The sequence below is a fragment of the Neofelis nebulosa genome, chromosome 3 (genome assembly GCF_028018385.1).
Source record: "Neofelis nebulosa isolate mNeoNeb1 chromosome 3, mNeoNeb1.pri, whole genome shotgun sequence".
Taxonomy (NCBI): Eukaryota; Metazoa; Chordata; class Mammalia; order Carnivora; family Felidae; genus Neofelis; species Neofelis nebulosa.
The window spans coordinates 78,146,398-78,164,053 of NC_080784.1; the positions used below are offsets into that span (position 1 = coordinate 78,146,398).

The 17,656-nt window shown below is 33.1% G+C and overlaps 1 protein-coding gene across 6 annotated transcripts in view; it reads left to right on the forward strand.

Moving 5' to 3' along the window:
- LRBA (LPS responsive beige-like anchor protein) overlaps nucleotides 1-17,656 on the forward strand; it is a 780,253-nt gene that overhangs the window by 370,731 nt on the left and 391,866 nt on the right. For all 6 annotated transcript variants that reach the window (XM_058721178.1, XM_058721180.1, XM_058721181.1 and 3 more), the window contains exon 37: nucleotides 16,135-16,301. In XM_058721178.1, the coding sequence (XP_058577161.1) occupies nucleotides 16,135-16,301 (167 nt within the window). The remainder of the gene's footprint in view (nucleotides 1-16,134; nucleotides 16,302-17,656) is intronic.

A 17,656-nucleotide genomic window follows, 5' to 3' on the forward strand; every position in this document is an offset into this window, starting at 1 on the left:
TTAATTGCAAAGCATTAGAATGGCATTTCTCATCTCAGATGTGGTCTTTACATGCATTATGGTTTTGAACATTTTTCTAAATCCCTTTTATATATATATTTTCATCAATAGCACCGGAACAGGGAAATAGTAATCTTGACAATATATATTTTTTTAATTGTAGCTTTTGTAATTGTTACTTTCTTTACCTTAGAAAAAAATTTTGATAAGTAATTGTGAAAGTAATAAAATACTAGTGTAATTAACTAAAGGAATATTCTCATCCTTTTACATGTCTAAATCACTATATTGTATCACCCAGCCGATAAGACCATAGTGCTGACTTTCCACTGAGATAACCTAGTGCCTTAATCTTGGCTCCGTCATTTACTAGCTATGTGAGCTAAGGCACCATTGCCTTATCTTAAAATCAGGATAGTAATGGTGCCTGACTATAGTAATTTTGTGATAAGTACATGGGATTTGATCAATGTAAAGTGCCTATTACCTTAAACTCATATTAAGTGTTCAACAACACAGCTAGTGTTGTCAGTATCAAAGGGAGAACATTTTTTTGTTGTGTGTAATCTCTGGGAATATCCAAGAAATGCTTACATGTCCCACAGTTCATCTGGAACTCTCACCTCTGCCATAGGGCCTTGATCCAGACTACAGCTGTGTTAGAGTCCTGATGGTTACCTCTTTATAATTATACAAGTGGCTCTTCTAGGAAGTAGGTGTTGTTTCTTTTTTCTTGGTCAATGCATGAACATAGATTTTTCTTTTTCTCATTTATAGGCTTAGCAATGGTAGGAGAGTATCGCAGTGAAAAAAAGAAAAATAAATCTCAGTAGTGGATATTGTATTTTCTGGAATTCACAGGCTGTGCTTCTGCCTAGGATGTTTTCTCTTGACCCTTTCTTGATCTGTTTCTCCAGGCTTGTCCCTTTGCCATCTTGCAAGGGGCTAAGTCAGCTCTTCCACATCGAGAGATCCAGACCATATTCCTTCTTCTTATAGTACAGGCCCACCTGCCTCCATTCTTGGAGAGAAGAGAATGTTGGTAGTCTTCATTCTAAATTCTCTTTTCTTTCCTCAGGTTGATTGACAATGTGACTATCATATTCATTAAGGGAAAATTCCCACCCCAATTTACTATATATGTTTTAGTATATGTTCTTTACTTGAACTATGCAGTCATATTTCTTAGTGTATTTCCAGAGTCTCATGTATTCAGTCTGGAATGCACTATTTTTAGAGATCTTTCCAATATGTGATTTAACATGTCTCACTTTCTATTTCAGTTTCTTGATAAGGGCCAGATTGAATAGCTGGGGTCACAACATTTTCTGTTCTCAGTTTTCTTTCTTCCTTCCTTCCTTTCTTTCTTTTTTAAAATTATGTTTATTATTTATTTATTTTAAATTTAAATGTATTTTAAATTTATATGTTGGTTAACATATAGTGTAATAATGATTTCAGGAATAGAATTTAGTGATTCATCACTTACATATAACACCCAGTGCTCATTCCAACAAGTATCCTCCTTAATGCCCCTCGCCCATTGAGCCCATACTCTCACCCAACACCCCACCAGCAACCCTTAGTCTATTCTCTGTATTTAAGAGTCTCTTATGGTTTGTCTCACTCTCTGTTTTTATATTATTTTTGCTTCTCTTCCCTAATGATCATCTGTTTTGTATCTTAAATTCCACATATGAGTGAAATCATATGATACTTGTCTTTCTTTGACTGACTTATTTCACTTAGCATAATACACTCTGGTTCCATCTACGTTGTTGCATATGGCAAAATTTCATTCTTTTTGATTGCTGAGTAATATTCCATTGCGTGTGTGTATCTTCTTTATCCATTCATCAGTCAATGGACATTTGGACTCTTTCCATATTTTGGCTTTTGTCGATAGTGTTGTTATAAACATAGGGTGAATGTAGCCCTTTGAATCAGCACTACTGTATCCTTTGGATAAATACCTATTAGTGCAATTGCTAGGTCGTAGGGTGGTTCTATTTTTAATTTTTTGCTGCTCTCAGTTTTCTCTGGGAAAGTTTTGCTCAGACTATCTCCATACCTATACAGGGCATATGTATACACACATTATTTTTAAACATCATACATTTCAGAGTCACTTGTGAAAGTAAAAGTGCTGTCATTGTTGGGGCAAAGGAAGACCATTTAAGCCAATGTTTCTGCCTTGCATTGAAGATTGTAAGTGATCTTTCTCTAGCTTTAAAAAACAGAGCTATATTGCTGGGCACTCCACTAAATGTGGGAAGCTAGAAAAAACAAAGGACTACAGCATAGGTAAGATTGAACTCATATTTATGAGCAGCACTTATCAAATTAAATCCAAAATGAAAAATATTTTTTCTTTGTATCTTCCAGTATATTCTAATCATGTAAAATATATTCTTGATAGAAGGCTATACCTCTTAATACTATTGAAAAAATCTCTTGTAAGAAAAGATTTGAATAGATTTTTTTATGAATATATGTAGTCTGTGTTTAAACTTTTAGTTTACCATATGTCCTGGTTGTCTTAACAGTTGACCAAATTATGTGTTAGTGTAAAAATTGCCTTTTCCTAATGAATTTTAAAATAAATATAGAGAAGAAAGTAAGCTAACTTAAAGTCTTCATAGTGTATTTCATACACATCACTTAAAAATTGCTCACATGAAATTAGAATTTTGTCTTCCGTTATTTCTGGTTTATTAGTGTGCAAAGTAAAGTTCCAAATATAAAATGAGTTATTTTATCATAGAAAGGAAGGTGGCAGTACTTGAGTTGATAAAATAGATCCCTTCTATTTATCTGTTGGACTAGTCCTGCTTAAATATGGTCTGCTGAGCAAATTGTTTATAACAAGTCCACAAAGAGGTAAGTACAGAAATTAAATGAGTATTTAGAAACTTTTATAGCTTGAATGTCTGGCAATGTCAGAATACTTTTTAAAGCATCATTTTTTTAAAGTAAAAATAAAAACTGTTTCTTTATTACAGATAGTTTGAGAGCAGTTCCTAAAAACCAGTTCATATTCAGTTGTGTCATTTTGAATTAGTCTATGTTAACAATACGTTTGAATGAGAATTGAAGAACTTGTAGCAATATAACAGTATTCTATTGATACAAATATAGTTAAGTATATGTTGAATGATATATATAAACTTTTGAGTAATAATTTTCTTTGGAAAGAAATAGGTAAAAACACATAGGCACCCAAGGCCTTTTAGGGTACCTAGACCTAATTCTAACATGGAATGGGGGATCTGTCCCCCACGCCCACAAAACACCAAGCAATTCTCAGATATGAGGGTGTGTAGGAACTCAGATTTGACATGACACTGTGTATCCAAAATTAGCATCACATTCCACAGGTTAAGGGTTCAGTTATGCAAGACTGCTTCTCACTCTCCACTTCAGATGCCCAGCCCCAGGCTGTTACCTGTGCTTCTAACAAACTGGCTACATATTGGAGGTTCTAAATACTTCCCTTTTAGTTTCAATTAATTTGCTAGAGCTGTTCGCAGAACTCAGGGAAACACGTATATATACCAGATTATTAAAGGATATGATAAAGAGTATGAATCAACAGCCAGATGAAGAGGTGCATAGAGTGAGCCCCTGAACAAAGGAGCGTTGGCTCTTGGGGAGGTTGGGGCTTGACTTGATGACATGGGGAAACCATCTGGTTCCCCAAACCAGAAGCTCTCCAAAAGAGACCAAAGAGCTGTCCTTTTGGGTTTTTATGGAGGTTTCATTTTATAGTCATGTTTGACTAAGTTATTAGCCATTGGCTGATTTAACCTCTGTTCCCTCTCCACTTCCAGAAAGTCAGAGGAGAGGTGGGAACAGAAAATTGCCAACACTTTAACCACATGGTTGGTCTTTCTCAGAATCAGCCCCCAACCTGTGGGGGGGAGGGGTGGGTCCAGTAGTCACCTCATTAATGTAACAAAAGACACCTTTATAACCCTCAACACTTAAGAAATACCAGGGGTTTCGAGAGTTGTAAGCCAGGAACTATGGGTAAAGACCAATTATATATTGTGGTCTTCTGAATGACCACATATACGTGACTTACAAATCACAATATTGCACAAAGAAAATATAAACAGGTGTCTATTGGGAGATTTAAGAAGAGAGGGCTGTGCGAATTACATGTCTTATTTTGTTACTCTTTTTAAAAAGGTGTTTATTTGAGCTGTTCTCTTTTTTGCCTTTTTATTTTGCTGTATTATATTTTTTCTATCTTAAATAAGCCTTTCCTTCTTGGTGAATAGTTATGTAGCCTTTAAGTTCTCTTTGAAACTCTCTCAGATTCTGGATAGTTCTTTCTTGCTTGCTCCTCCCAAATAGACCGTATGTATCTCTCTTAGCAGTTTTCTCATATTGCATTTATTTTTAATCTCCTGTTTCTCAGATATACGGAGATGGTGGAAGAAAGGGACTGTTTGCTGTGTAACTTGTTCATTTCATGACTAAGCCTACAATAAATGTTAGATGTTACTTACTATATGCCTGGAAAGTTCTAATTGTTTCATTTCTATTCTTATCTGATCCTTCCAAAAAACATATCGTGTTATATCCTTTTTTTATATGAGGAAACTGAGGCACAGAGGTTTAAATAATTTGCCTAAGCATGAATGTGTCACATCTAAGATTTAAATTCAAGTATTTGGCTGTAAAGTCTGTTCTAAACCACAGTGTTAATTATGGTTTAATCACTTTTTTTTAATCTCTTTGGTTTTCATGCTTCTTCATAACATACTTAAAATTGAAATTTAAATGTAAGACTTACCTATTTGTAGTAGTGTATGTATTTGATCATATTAACCTAATACAAGTAAGAAACTCTAGTTTTGTGTTCTTAAAAAATCTGGTTAGGTAGTTATGTTGAGTTAAAAGATGATAGGATTTGCTTAAGATCATCTAGCTCTTGTGCAGATTAGCAAAAAGCAAAGGTTAAGACATTGAAATTTCTTGATTTTCTCCATGTTTATGTGTGTGTATGTATGTGTGTACAATTATATACTTTTTTGTAATGATATATTTCTCATATTATGACTTTTAAAAACACAATGATTGAGTTTAACCCTATCTGTTTAAATTCCAAGTTAATTTTATTGATCACAGGTAATAATCACATTTTACTTTACTTACTTATGGGTATATGATGTCTGCAAGCTTTATATGAAATCAGTTTGTTTAAGTTAATATTTAGCATAATGAAAGTTGCAAGACAAGTTACAAATACTGTGTAAAAGCATTTTAGTGTAAGTTTTTTAATCAAAAGTCTAAAGTAAAAACACCTTTATTAATCTCCAAATTATTTTAAAACATTGTTTGAAGACTAGAGTTTGTAGAGATAAAAACCCAACACATTTTGTCCAGTCCGTTAAAACAATAAGAAATAGAAGAGATACTTTGATAAGTGATCTGCCTGTTTTAACCTTGAATGCTATTATCGGGGGGATGATGCTATATCTGTTTCATTGGCTTAGGCTTTTTCATGCTGAGAGAAATCAATACTTTGAGGCGTTGGATGACAGAGGAATCACTTCAGAATTAAAGGGGGCTGTCACACATTGTCATTGGTTGACTTTCGTTTTCTGTTGAGGTTGTTAAGCTTTCATTTTTCTAAGTCTTGTTCAGGAGTCTTTGTAAGATTTCTGTGGTTAACTTTTTATTTTTTATTTTTTTAACTATTAGACTTTAAATCTGAGTTAAGGGATCAAGGACAAAGACATCCAAAAGTCAAATATTGAAAAGCTTCTTTAGTTGTCCCTTAGGTGATTTTCTTTTTAAATGTTTTCCCATGAGATAAGTAATTTATAGTGTAAGAGATTTTGAGATAAATTGGGAATTAAGGTAGTGCATTTAAAGGTGTTTACCAGAAGGTATGTTTAATTAACTAAAAATGTAATACTCTATGTGTAGCTGAAAGAAAAAAGGTAGAACCATATCTCCTAACATGGAATGATTTATAGTTTGATTCCAGTTATATGGGAACTATATATTACTGTTAATAGTTAATTACCCCTGTAGAAAACAACTAGCCAGCCTGGGAGGAGATAGAAGGCTGAACTTTCTTTTTATTTCACGTCATTACTTTTTTGTTTTTATTTTTATTTTTTTATTTTTTAAATTTTTTTAATGTTTATTTACTTTTGAGACAGAGAGACACAGCATGAGCAGGGAAGGGGCCGAGAGAGAGGGAGACACAGAATGTGAAGCAGGCTCCAGGCTCTGAGCTGTCAGTATAGAGCCCGACCCGGGGCCCACACCCACGAACTGTGAGATCATGACCTGAGCCAAAGTCGGACGCTTAACCGACTGAGCCACCCAGGCGCCCCACTTTTTTGTTTTTAAAAGCAAGTATATGTTTCTTAAAAAAAAGTTTAAAATATAAAACTTGTAAAACCAATATAGTTCAAGTGCTTATTTAATACTAAAGCCTTATATAATATTTTTAAGATTTTAGCCTTGAACTTTTTAACTGGGATTTATTTTTATTTCATGATAATATGCAGACTTAATGAAAATTTGCTTAATAATCTATTTCTCGTAAAACATACTGAAACAACTCTAGAAACAGTGTGCATTTAACATTATTCATTTACCTCCTTTTCTTGACTAAAAGAAAGTGCTTGGGAGAAGCCCTTTATGTTTATCCAATCAATTCCTTTTTGCCCCATTGAGCTAAATATTGTTCTGATTTTATGGAATGACTTATTTGCTTTTGTTTTTACTTTCCAAACTTAAGTATATGTCTTTTAGTATTGTAATTTCTTCATGAACTTTATATGAATGGAATCATGAAGCATGTGTTTTGATGTAGCATTATTGAACATTTTTGTGAAATTGAATGTTACATTTTTCCTATGTCATTTTCAATGCTGTATGGTATACCATTACATGAATAGATGATTAGTTTTTCATAATCTCTTCTCTTTTAATTAGGTTGTTTCCAGTTTTTAACTATCGTGATAGTTTTAATAGCTTTACAAGTCTTTTGGTGTAAATACGTATGCATTTCTGTAGGGTAGACTTACTTGACTGTAAAGTATTTATGGTTTCAATTTTAATAGATATTGCCATAGTATCTTGCAAAAGTGTGTATCACTACCAATATCAGTGCATAGCTGTTCCCATACTCCGCATTGTCATGAAAAATTGATCAGTACTTTTTGTCTTAGTATTCTAGTAGTGTTCTGGTAACTTCATTGTTTTTTACTTGGATTTCATTTACGAATGAAGCTATATATCTTTTCTCCTTGTTATATATTTATTTTTTAAAAAAGTATTTTTGTAGTACGTGTTTGTCTCTTACCCAGTTTCTTATTGGTTATATGTTTTTTCTTTATTGATTTGTAGAGGGTATTTACCTATTTGATATATGGGCAGATTTTTTTGGATATATTTGAACTACTTTCTTCCCTGTCAGTAGTACCCTATTCACTTTTTTAAAACGTGTGAAATAAATTTTATTGAAGTATAGTTTATATATAATGAAACATCCATTTTAGGTATATAATTTAATGAGGTTTGACTAGTGTATACACTTGTGGAACTGTCATAGTCAAGTAACAGAAAGTTTCTGTCATCTCCGAGAATTCCCCCGTGATTCATTTTGGTCAGTTCCTCTTTACGTATATACACCCAACCCCTGGCAACTGCTCATCTGGTTTTTGCTATAATAGATAGTTTTGTATACTATATAATTTCATATAAATGGAATTATATAGTAGGTACTCTAATGGATTCTAGTGGATTCTTCTGGTCAGCATGCAGTTTTTGGTACTGCATATTATTATGTATATCACTCATTTGTTTCTTTTTATTACTGAGTAGTATTACTTTATCCATTCAGGTTTAGATGGATATTGGGTTACCTCTAATGTTTGGTTTTTATGAAATGCACTAGGGGCATTTTCATGCAATATAGTTTTGTGAAAATATGTTCTTCTTTATTTTGAGGAAATACCTAGGAGTGGAATTGCTAGGTGCTGTTCTGAGTATATTTTTAAATTTGCAAGAAACTGCCAAACTATTTGCTAAAGTAGTTGTGGATTTTACAGTCTAACCAGCTAGGTAGGTACAAGAGTTCCACTTGTTCCATAGATCCTTGCCAATATTTGACATTGCCGGACTTTTAAATTTTATCCCTTCTATTGCGTATCTAGTGATAGCTTATTGTGGTTTTATTTGAGTTTCCTGTTGATTAAGCATCTTCTCATGACTTATTAGTCATTTGTATATCTTTTGTGAGGTGTCTGTTCAAATCCTTTGCCTATTATTTTATTTTTTTCCTCCTTTTTTAATTTAATTTTTTTTTTTACTTGAAACAACAAACATTTATTATTTCTCATGATTCCTCCTTTTTTTTACAACTTAAACTTTAGTTACTTAACCTATCGTGCTGTGTTGGTTTCCTGAGTAGAATTCAGTGATTCATCGCTTATGTACAACACCCAGTGCTTCTCACAACACGTGCCCTCCTTAGTACCTATCACCTATCTAGGCCATTCCTACCCACCCTCTGTCAACCTGTAAGGGTCTCTTGTGGTTTATTTCCCTCTCTTCTCTTCACCCCCTCATTCCCATACGTTCATCTGTCTTGTTTCTTAAATTCCACATAAGACTTTCTTTCTCTTTCTTCAATTCCACATATGACATACTTGTCTTTCTTTGATTGACTTATTTCGCTTAGCATAATACATTCTAGCTCCATCCATGTCATTGCAAATGTTTTTGTCCATTACTTTAAATTGGATTGTTTGCCTTTTTGAGTTGTAAGAGTTTTTCATTTATCTTGTAAGAAAATTAATTGCTAGTTGTATGTATGGTGAATATTTTGTCCCAGTTTGTGGCTTATCTTTTCATTTTCTAAATGGTACCTTTTAAAGAGAAGATTTTATAAATTTTGGTGAAGTTTAATATATTAGTTTCTTTATAGTTATGATTTTCTTTTATAGTTCCTTTTATGTCTAAAAATGTCACTGTAAGAATTTTCGCCTACCCCAGGGTCATAAGATTTTCTGCTATGTTTTCTTCTAGAGAAGTGTTACAATTTTTGTATCTAGATCTTTGATTCATTTTGAATTAAAGATTTTGTTTATAGTATTAAGGGAAGACTAGTTTCTTTGTTTTGTGAGTAGCCGGATGTTCTAGCACCAATTGTTCAAAAGATATTCTTTCTTAATTTAACAAGATAAACTCTTAATTTCACATTTTATAGCATTATTTAAATCGTGTAAATTCTGCAGGGTTTTTTTGTTATGTAAAACTGTTTTGTTATTGTTTTCTTTTGTTCATATATTTTATTTTTTTAAGTTTATTTATTTTGAGAAAGAGAGTGAGGGCGCATATGCGAGCTGTGGAGGGGCAGAATGAGAGAGAATGAGAGAGAGAGAGAGAGAGAGAGAGATGAATCCCAAACAGGCTGTAAACTGTCAGCCTAGAACCTGAAGTAGGGCTGCATCTCAGGAACTCTGAGATCATGAGCTGATCTGAAATCAAGAGTCGGATGCTCAACTGACTGAGCCAACCAGGCACCTTGTTCATATGTTTTAGAATCAGCTTGTCAATAACCATAAGAAAAGCTGCTTAATTTTTAATTAAGATTGTGTTGAATCCATAAATCAATTTGAAGAGAGTAGGTATTTTGACAATTTGAGGTTTTAAAATCTACTAAACATTGTCTATTTTTCCACTTAGTTTTCTTTAATTTCTATTAGCAGTGTTTTATAGTTTTCATTGTATAGCTTTGTATATTTTTAAGTTTATTTTATATTTTAATGCTTTTGTTAATATTATTATTTTCATTTTCCAGTTGGGTATTGCCATTATGTAGACCTTATATATCAATATATTGACCTTGTATCTAAGAATCTTGTCAGCTTTACTTACAAGTTTTAGTGTTTTTTCCCAGAACCTTTAGGATTATTACATACATGAACATATCTACAAATACTGTGTTACTCTTTTTTCAAACTGTGTTTTTATTTCTTCTTTTAATCTGTCATTTGAACTGGTTTGAACCCTGTTACAATATTGAGTGGAAGTCACGAGAGAGAGGACATACTTGTTTTATCCCCAGTTTTAGTTGAATGATATTCATAGATGTGCTTCCTAAGGTTTAGAAAATCTCTTTCTATTCCTAGTTTGTGGAGTGTCGTTTTGTTTTTTTTAATCATGAAATGGTTCTGAATGTTGTAAAATGCTTCAAAAAAAAATTGGTGTGATATGTTTTTCTTCTTTTTTTGTTATATGGTGAATTATACTGATTGATATTCAGATATTAAATCAATCTTCCATTTCATGGTTAAATTCTTCATCATGGTGTGTATACTTAATTTTATGTATAGCTGAATGCTAATGTTTTATTATGGATTTTGTGTTTATTTACACAAATTAGATTAGTTTTTTTGTTTTCTATTCCCATATTGTAAAGTTAATCTCAGTATGTTGCTTAGCTTCTATCATGTGAAAAGTGTTTAAGGTTTGTATTATTTCTTCCTTAAATATTTAAAATTTTATAATATAAGATTTAAAGCTGTACATTTTCATTTAAATTCTGCCTTATCTAATTATCACAAATTTTTCTAATTTTCCTGGTGATTTTATCTTTGATCCATAAGTTATTTGGAATTGAACTATTTAATTTTCGATTATTTTGGAACTTTTTACATTTTTTTTCAGGCTGTATATTCTGCTAAAAATCAAAAGGACCTCTATCTGCATTTCTCTCTCTGAGTAACTTCCTCTTCTCTAGTCATTTATCCTTCATATTTCTATCTTACCTTCTCAATAGACATCTTTAACCTTGTTTCAAATATAAAAGCTATAGGAGAAATAGGTTTCCTAACTCTTGAAAATGTCTTAAAAATAGATATTTGGGGAATAGCATAAGATCCAAGTGTATGTGGCATAAGGATTCATAGGCAGGCATGTTGAAAGGTAATATACCACACTGATGAATTATAGAAGGCCACAAGGCCTTAGCTAGTAAAATTTGGTCCTAATTGTTCATTATTTTAGACAATTATGTACTTTTTAAAGAGTAGGGCATATATGTGTGCAAAACCAAAATAAATTCTTGAAGTAATTCTGGGACTGTTTGTAAGAGAGCAATTAAAAGATTATTTCAAGAACTGAGTTGTGAACTTACAAAGATCTGTCTTAGGATGGTGGTAAGAGTGATAAGTGGTAAGAAGTAAATGAGTTTTGCTGAAATGGGATGAAGAGATATGAAGAAAGGGAAATTGAGAAGTCACAGATGAGAGAAGAATAGTAGCATGTTTGGGATAAAGATGGTAATTGCAGTGTTGTAAATTTTGAATTTTAGGTGCTTATTGGATAATTGGAGACTATCTTGCATTTAGAAATGTGGGCTCAGAGTTCAGGAAAACAGCTCAGGCAGATATGAAAAATTTGAGATGTGGCTCTCAATAGATAATAGGAGATGATGTGGGAGTGAATGATATTGCCAAAGGACATTTGGCAAAGCCTTAAGGAAATGCCAGAATTTCATAATGAGAAATAATAAAGGAAAAAGTTTGACCATCAGGAAGGAAGCAATGACAGGAGGATACTAGAGGAATCTGCATTGTTTGTTTTAAGTTTATTGCTCCCTGAGCTTTCATACAAAGGACAATAGTGAAGTTACGTAGAGATGTAGCATCTGGAAGGAAAGACTGAATGTGATACTGTCTTTATTTATGTTTTCATTTACATTTAAAGAGCTGAAATAGTTGCTTGAGTTATAAATGGCCAGTCTAAATTGTTTCTGTCTTCAGTTATTATTTTATCTTTTCCCTGCAATTAAATTAATTTCTTTTAAGAAGTAGGTTTATTTGTCTTATGTTTAATAAGTCTTACATTTCTTTAGCAATAATCAAATATATTTGAACTATCATTTCCCAGGATGCTTACTTCTTTTCTTTTTAGATTCAGATATTTTTGTTTAGGTTCAGATATTTTTCTGGTCATGGTTGTGATGTCATATTACCCAGTTTATGTGTTGCTTAAAAATGGGAAAACTGTGGGGCGCCTGGGTGGCGCAGTCGGTTAAGCGTCCGACTTCAGCCAGGTCACGATCTCGCGGTCCGTGAGTTCGAGCCCCGCGTCAGGCTCTGGGCTGATGGCTCGGATCCTGGAGCCTGTTTCCGATTCTGTGTCTCCCTCTCTCTCTGCCCCTCCCCCGTTCATGCTCTGTCTCTCTCTGTCCCAAAAATAAATAAAAAAAAAAAAAATGGGAAAACTGAAAAGTTGGTGTAAAGTAAAACTGAGTGAAAGTATTAGACCTGGCTGTTGATTCTATTGACAGGACAGTAGGGTTTCTTGGTGTACCTCCACTCAGTCTCCAACCACAAGCACATATACATTCACAAATATATACTCCAGCAGTAAGTAATATGTATTTGATCTTGAAGCAAATATTCCTCATCTGTTCTTCACTGTGAGTGATATACCATACAAAGAATATATTATTGGTTTCTAATAAGAACGTGTTCAAATTACATTTTAAAGATTTTTTAAAAATAGATATAAGTTCATTATATCTTTAGAAAACATTCTTGTTTGGTTTCCTTTTATCATGTTTTAAGGTCAGAATGTGACTCTAATGTTCCACAATGAGACAGAGATTGATAATCGGGAAAGAATAGCCCTTTAATGTGATTTATATCTATAGATTTTATGTCAGATATGAAAAGTTGCTGTTTAAATTGTAAAGGAGGATCCATTAAAGAACACTTTAAACCATTTTACTATTTAGCTTACCTTAGACTCTTATGTTTAGAATTATGCCTTTCCAAGCACAGTCTAATAACTTACCAAATGTTTACAAAGTAAATTTGCTAAAATTAAATTATTCTAATATTAATAACAGAAAAAGAAGCTATTCAAAAAATTTTTTTGCTGTTTTTGGTACTGTTTAATATTACTGTATATGGTGTTGAGGGGAGTATTAAAGCCAATAATTTTCTAATTTTCATCATTAATTTCCTCTTATCAGGTGAGGTTAGGGCAGATTTATGGATATAGTGTTGAATGTTGAAGATATAAAAATCTTCAAATGTTTACCATTTTGTCTTTTTGATTTTAGTGTATGGTTGAGTTAGATATGAAGTAACCCTATAGCATGCTGCCTGGTTCTTTAATCTTTCTCTGAAAATAACACATAGCAGTTGATATTTTTGTTGCAATGGAATAATTCCCTAGTTATCTTCACTTAAACTGCTGCTTCTTCGAGTATTTCTTAATCATATTTTTTTATTTTCTCAAATCATATTTTTGACAAATCGAATTGTGTTATGGTTTGACTCAGTATTTTTTGATATGTGCAATATGATATTTTCCTTTAATTTCTTATAAATTATTCTAGTTCCTAACATGATTTGTTTTCTCCACATCAGTGTTTAAGTAAAATAAATAATTTGCTTTTACCAGTGTACAAAAAATACGAGGTTGCCCCAAATCTTCTAGTTGTCCAATTCTTAGAGCTAGTAGAATCCCTTCATTTTGCAGGTGAGGACAATTAGACCTGAAGAAGCAAAACAAATTAGTTGCCCAAGACTGCTAGGAGATACTTCCAAGGATGATACTTCAATCTGGTTTTTACTTTGCTTTTCCATCTCATGTTTATTTGTGTGTGTGTGTGTGTGTGTCATACATATTCATATATGTTCTCAAACCCTTCCATTTTCTTTCTTCCTTCATAGCAGTTTGGATGTTCCTCTAATTACTTTTGGTATATGTTATTATTAAAAATAATTTTTAGAGGCACCTTTATAGCTCAGTTGGTTGAGCATCTAACTCTTGATTTCAGTTCAGGTCATGATAACAGGGTTGTGGGATTGAGCCCCATGATGGGCTCCTCACTGAGCATGTAGCCTGCATAAGATTCTCTCTCCCTCTCTCTGCCCCTATCCCCTGCTCGTGCACACAGTCTCTCCCTCCCTCTCTCTCTCTAAATACAAAAAGTAAATACATGAAAATTAAAAAAAATCAGTTTTTAGCTTTAGTAATTTAATGTCAGTAATATACTTTTATTACCACTTCCCTCCTACCAATCTGAAGGGAATGGGGATTCTCCCAGGCAAAGGCTATCAAGATAATGCAACTTTGATCCCCATTGGCTAGTGCTTTGCACAGACTAAGAAATATTTGATTCCTTAGTCATATATATAAACACCCTATCAGTTGGGTTGTTTTTGATGTTATGAATGGAAAACCTAATTCATACTGGCCAATGAATAAAGAGGAGTTTATAGAGTCTCATAAAAAGTCTAAAAGAAAAAGTCTCAGCAGAAAGTCTAAAGATAGGCTAGTATTTGACTCAGAAGTTCATGATTCTCTTTGGAATAAGCTCTATGTTTCTGTAATTCTCATAGCTCTGCTCACTTTGGGTTTTGGCTGTATCCCCAGGCTAGCCTTCTTCATGGTATAGAGAGAGCTTTCAACACTCCTGGAATTAAGGTACTTCCGTATTTTACACCCTAACAAGAAGGAAAGAAATTTCCAACAAAAGTTTTGACCATCTTAATGCATCAGTTAGGTTGAGTGCCTTCCCCTGAGCTAGTTTGTCATTGTGGGTGTAATGATTACCCAAACTGGTTTAGGATAGTTAGTGCCCTCTCTTTTTATTGGGGCAGTGCTAGGGGGTAGTGTGTGGCAACAATCTACTTGAACCAGAATACAGTAGAAAGGCAGGAAATCACAATGTATATCATACACATAAACTAGTAATATGTGTTCCAACATCAAATTTTTATAACTTCCCATTGGTTATGTATACATGTGCTTGTATATGAGAACTTGCATTTGGAAGTTAAGAGGAGGAGCCCAGTAGGTTCTGTGAATAGAATTAAAGATAAAGTTTACATTAATCTTTGCTTTCCTGTTTTTAGCAATATATTAACTAGTCAGTATAATAATAACACCAGGAGAATCTGAATTTCAGAAGAAATAATTGTCTTAAAACTTAGTGATTATACTGTATCTGGTTATTGCTAATGAATCCTAACATTTTTTGGTAAAATTGATGATATCAAAGACAGCACTTTTCAAACTTTAATATATAAATCACCTTGGGTTCTTATTAAGATTTGGATTCTGATGTAGTAGGTGTGGACTAGGCCTATAATTCTGCATTTTTTATAAGTTCCTGGGTGGTTCCAGTACTGCTGATTCATTTTGCATAGCTGCGGTTTAAAAGAGCAAACTTTTTGTCATCTTGTAAGGTTGTTGAGAATTAGCCCGGTTTACTATTGCAAGCCACCAGTGTCTGTTTTCTGGACCTCTGTGGTGGCCTCATGACTGGTCTCTCTTCTTAACTTTTCTTCTGCTATAATCCACTCTTTATTTATTTTTAAATATTTGTTTATTTTTGAGAGAGAGAGAGAGGGAGAAAGAGAGAAAGAGAGGGAGAGAGAGAGAAAGAGAGCGCACAAATAGGGCAGGGACAGAGAGAGAGGGAGACACACAATCTGAAACAGGCTCCAGGTTCCAAGGTGTCAGCACAGAGCCTGATGTGGGGCTCAAACTCATGAACTGTGAGATCAGGCCTGAGCCAAAGTCACTTAACTGACTGAGCCACTTAGGTGCCCCTATAATCTATTCTTTAAATAGACCTATAGAGATCATTTTAATATATATATCAATCACATCACTCTCCAGCTTAAAAATTTCCTCCAGTATCCCACTGCATTAAATTAAAATCTAAACTCCTTAGTGTAGTGACTCAGTACTAAATGGTGCAGCCCCTGCCTGCTTCTCCAAACTCATTTTTTACTCTCCTTCCTCTGAGTCACTTTGCCTGGAGTGCTTTGCAGCCCCATTCTTGCTACTTGTAAAGTGGATCCCTGCATCTTCACATGGTTGGTGTCTTCCAGTTATTTAGGTCTCCTTAAAAACAACTTCTGAATGTATCTTATAAATGACTTCAGAGAAATAAATTCTTGGGGGATTGTTGTACTGAGGTAGTAGATCACTAAATCTCAGTTCAGTTAATGAGGGATATAAAAGTAATTTTAAAGTTTTGGTTGGTTCAGTTCATGTTAGAGGTTATTTTATTGTATGTTGTATGTTCTTATAGTATTAATAGATGTTTATTTTTTCCTATTCAAGTCACTGTGTGCCCAGTATTCTGCAGACAAACGAGAAGATGAGAAGATGTGTGATCATTTGATAAGAGCAGCTAAATATCGAGACCATGTGACAGCAACTCAGCTAATCCAGAAAATTATCAACATTCTCACAGACAAGCATGGAGCCTGGGGAAATTCTGCAGTGAGGTAAAGGGATACCTTTAGGATTTGACCACTGATTTTCTACAGAAGGCCTAGGTTTAGATAAATAACTTTGGATATGATCAAGGCCAGATGATCACAGTAATAATTTAACTTTGTATTTTATCATCTACTATGAATGAGGGGTAGAAGAAAAGGATAGGAGAAAATCAGTATGGGTATAGTTAGGGATCGTTACAGATATTTTAGTTCCTTCAACTACTTCTAAAAGAATATTTGTTCATATACTTATTCTTTTTGAAGTTAACTTTTAGGGAAATAGTTAACAAACTGTTTTATTAGCTATACTTATATCTGAATTTGCACAAATACAATATTTTAAGAAACTATTCCCTGTTTTACATTTTTGAGTTTATAAACACATAAATTTGAAAATATCAGTATGTGTTCTTTTGAACTGCCTTGTAAATTTTAAGACTATGATAATTAAATGCCTTCTTTAAAATTTTATTCACTATATCTTCCTCTTTGTTAGATTCTCAAAGTAAACATGCTGTTATTGTATTTTAAATTTCCAGAAACAAAATAATTAAGTTACCTTCTAAGGCAACTTAGACTAATTATAAAATATGATTTTATTGGAATTTTTTATGCTATAAATCTTAAAAACATGTTTGACTCATTTAAGTTTTGTTAATGAAAATGTTCTGTAATTTCCCTTTAGAAAGACATTTTTTTAGCTCCTCATTTTTACATAACTTTTTCTAGAAGACAACAAAAAATGAAAATAGTAAATTGTGTATTATGTATAGGTGTAACTAGTTTCCACTTTTTTAAGTAGCTTATGCGTCTAACAAACATCTACGTCTAGTTTTAGAAATTTTCCAGTATACAGAAAATAATGTTAATTTTTTCAAGTCAGATTTAAAACTGAGTAGAAAGTGACCTGTTATGGGAAATTTTTGTTTTGACTACAAGTATGCACCAATATAGAGTAGATATATCTTATACTTATTATTAAGAATACTTAAAAGTATTAAGAATACTAAAATAAGTTACATTTCAGGACATATCATTTTTGGTGTTTAGAGGAAGGAATACAGGTCAAGGACTTGAGGGCAAAAGGACTGAATAAAGGCAGGAATAGCATTTGTTTAATTTTATTCTTGTTGATCTCAGCTACAAGGGTGTCATGGAAATGACATGAATTACTGAGTCAGAGCTTTCTGGTGCCTTATCTTACAACATGTAAAAGCCTATGGGTGTGCGTTTGGGGCAGAGTGCAGGTTCGGGGGAAAGGGGTGTATTGAGGGTTTTGCAGTTTCAAGATACCTTAATGTTACAGATGTAGTCATTTTATAATCAGGCACTGAATAAATTAGGATGTTACTTTGACATAC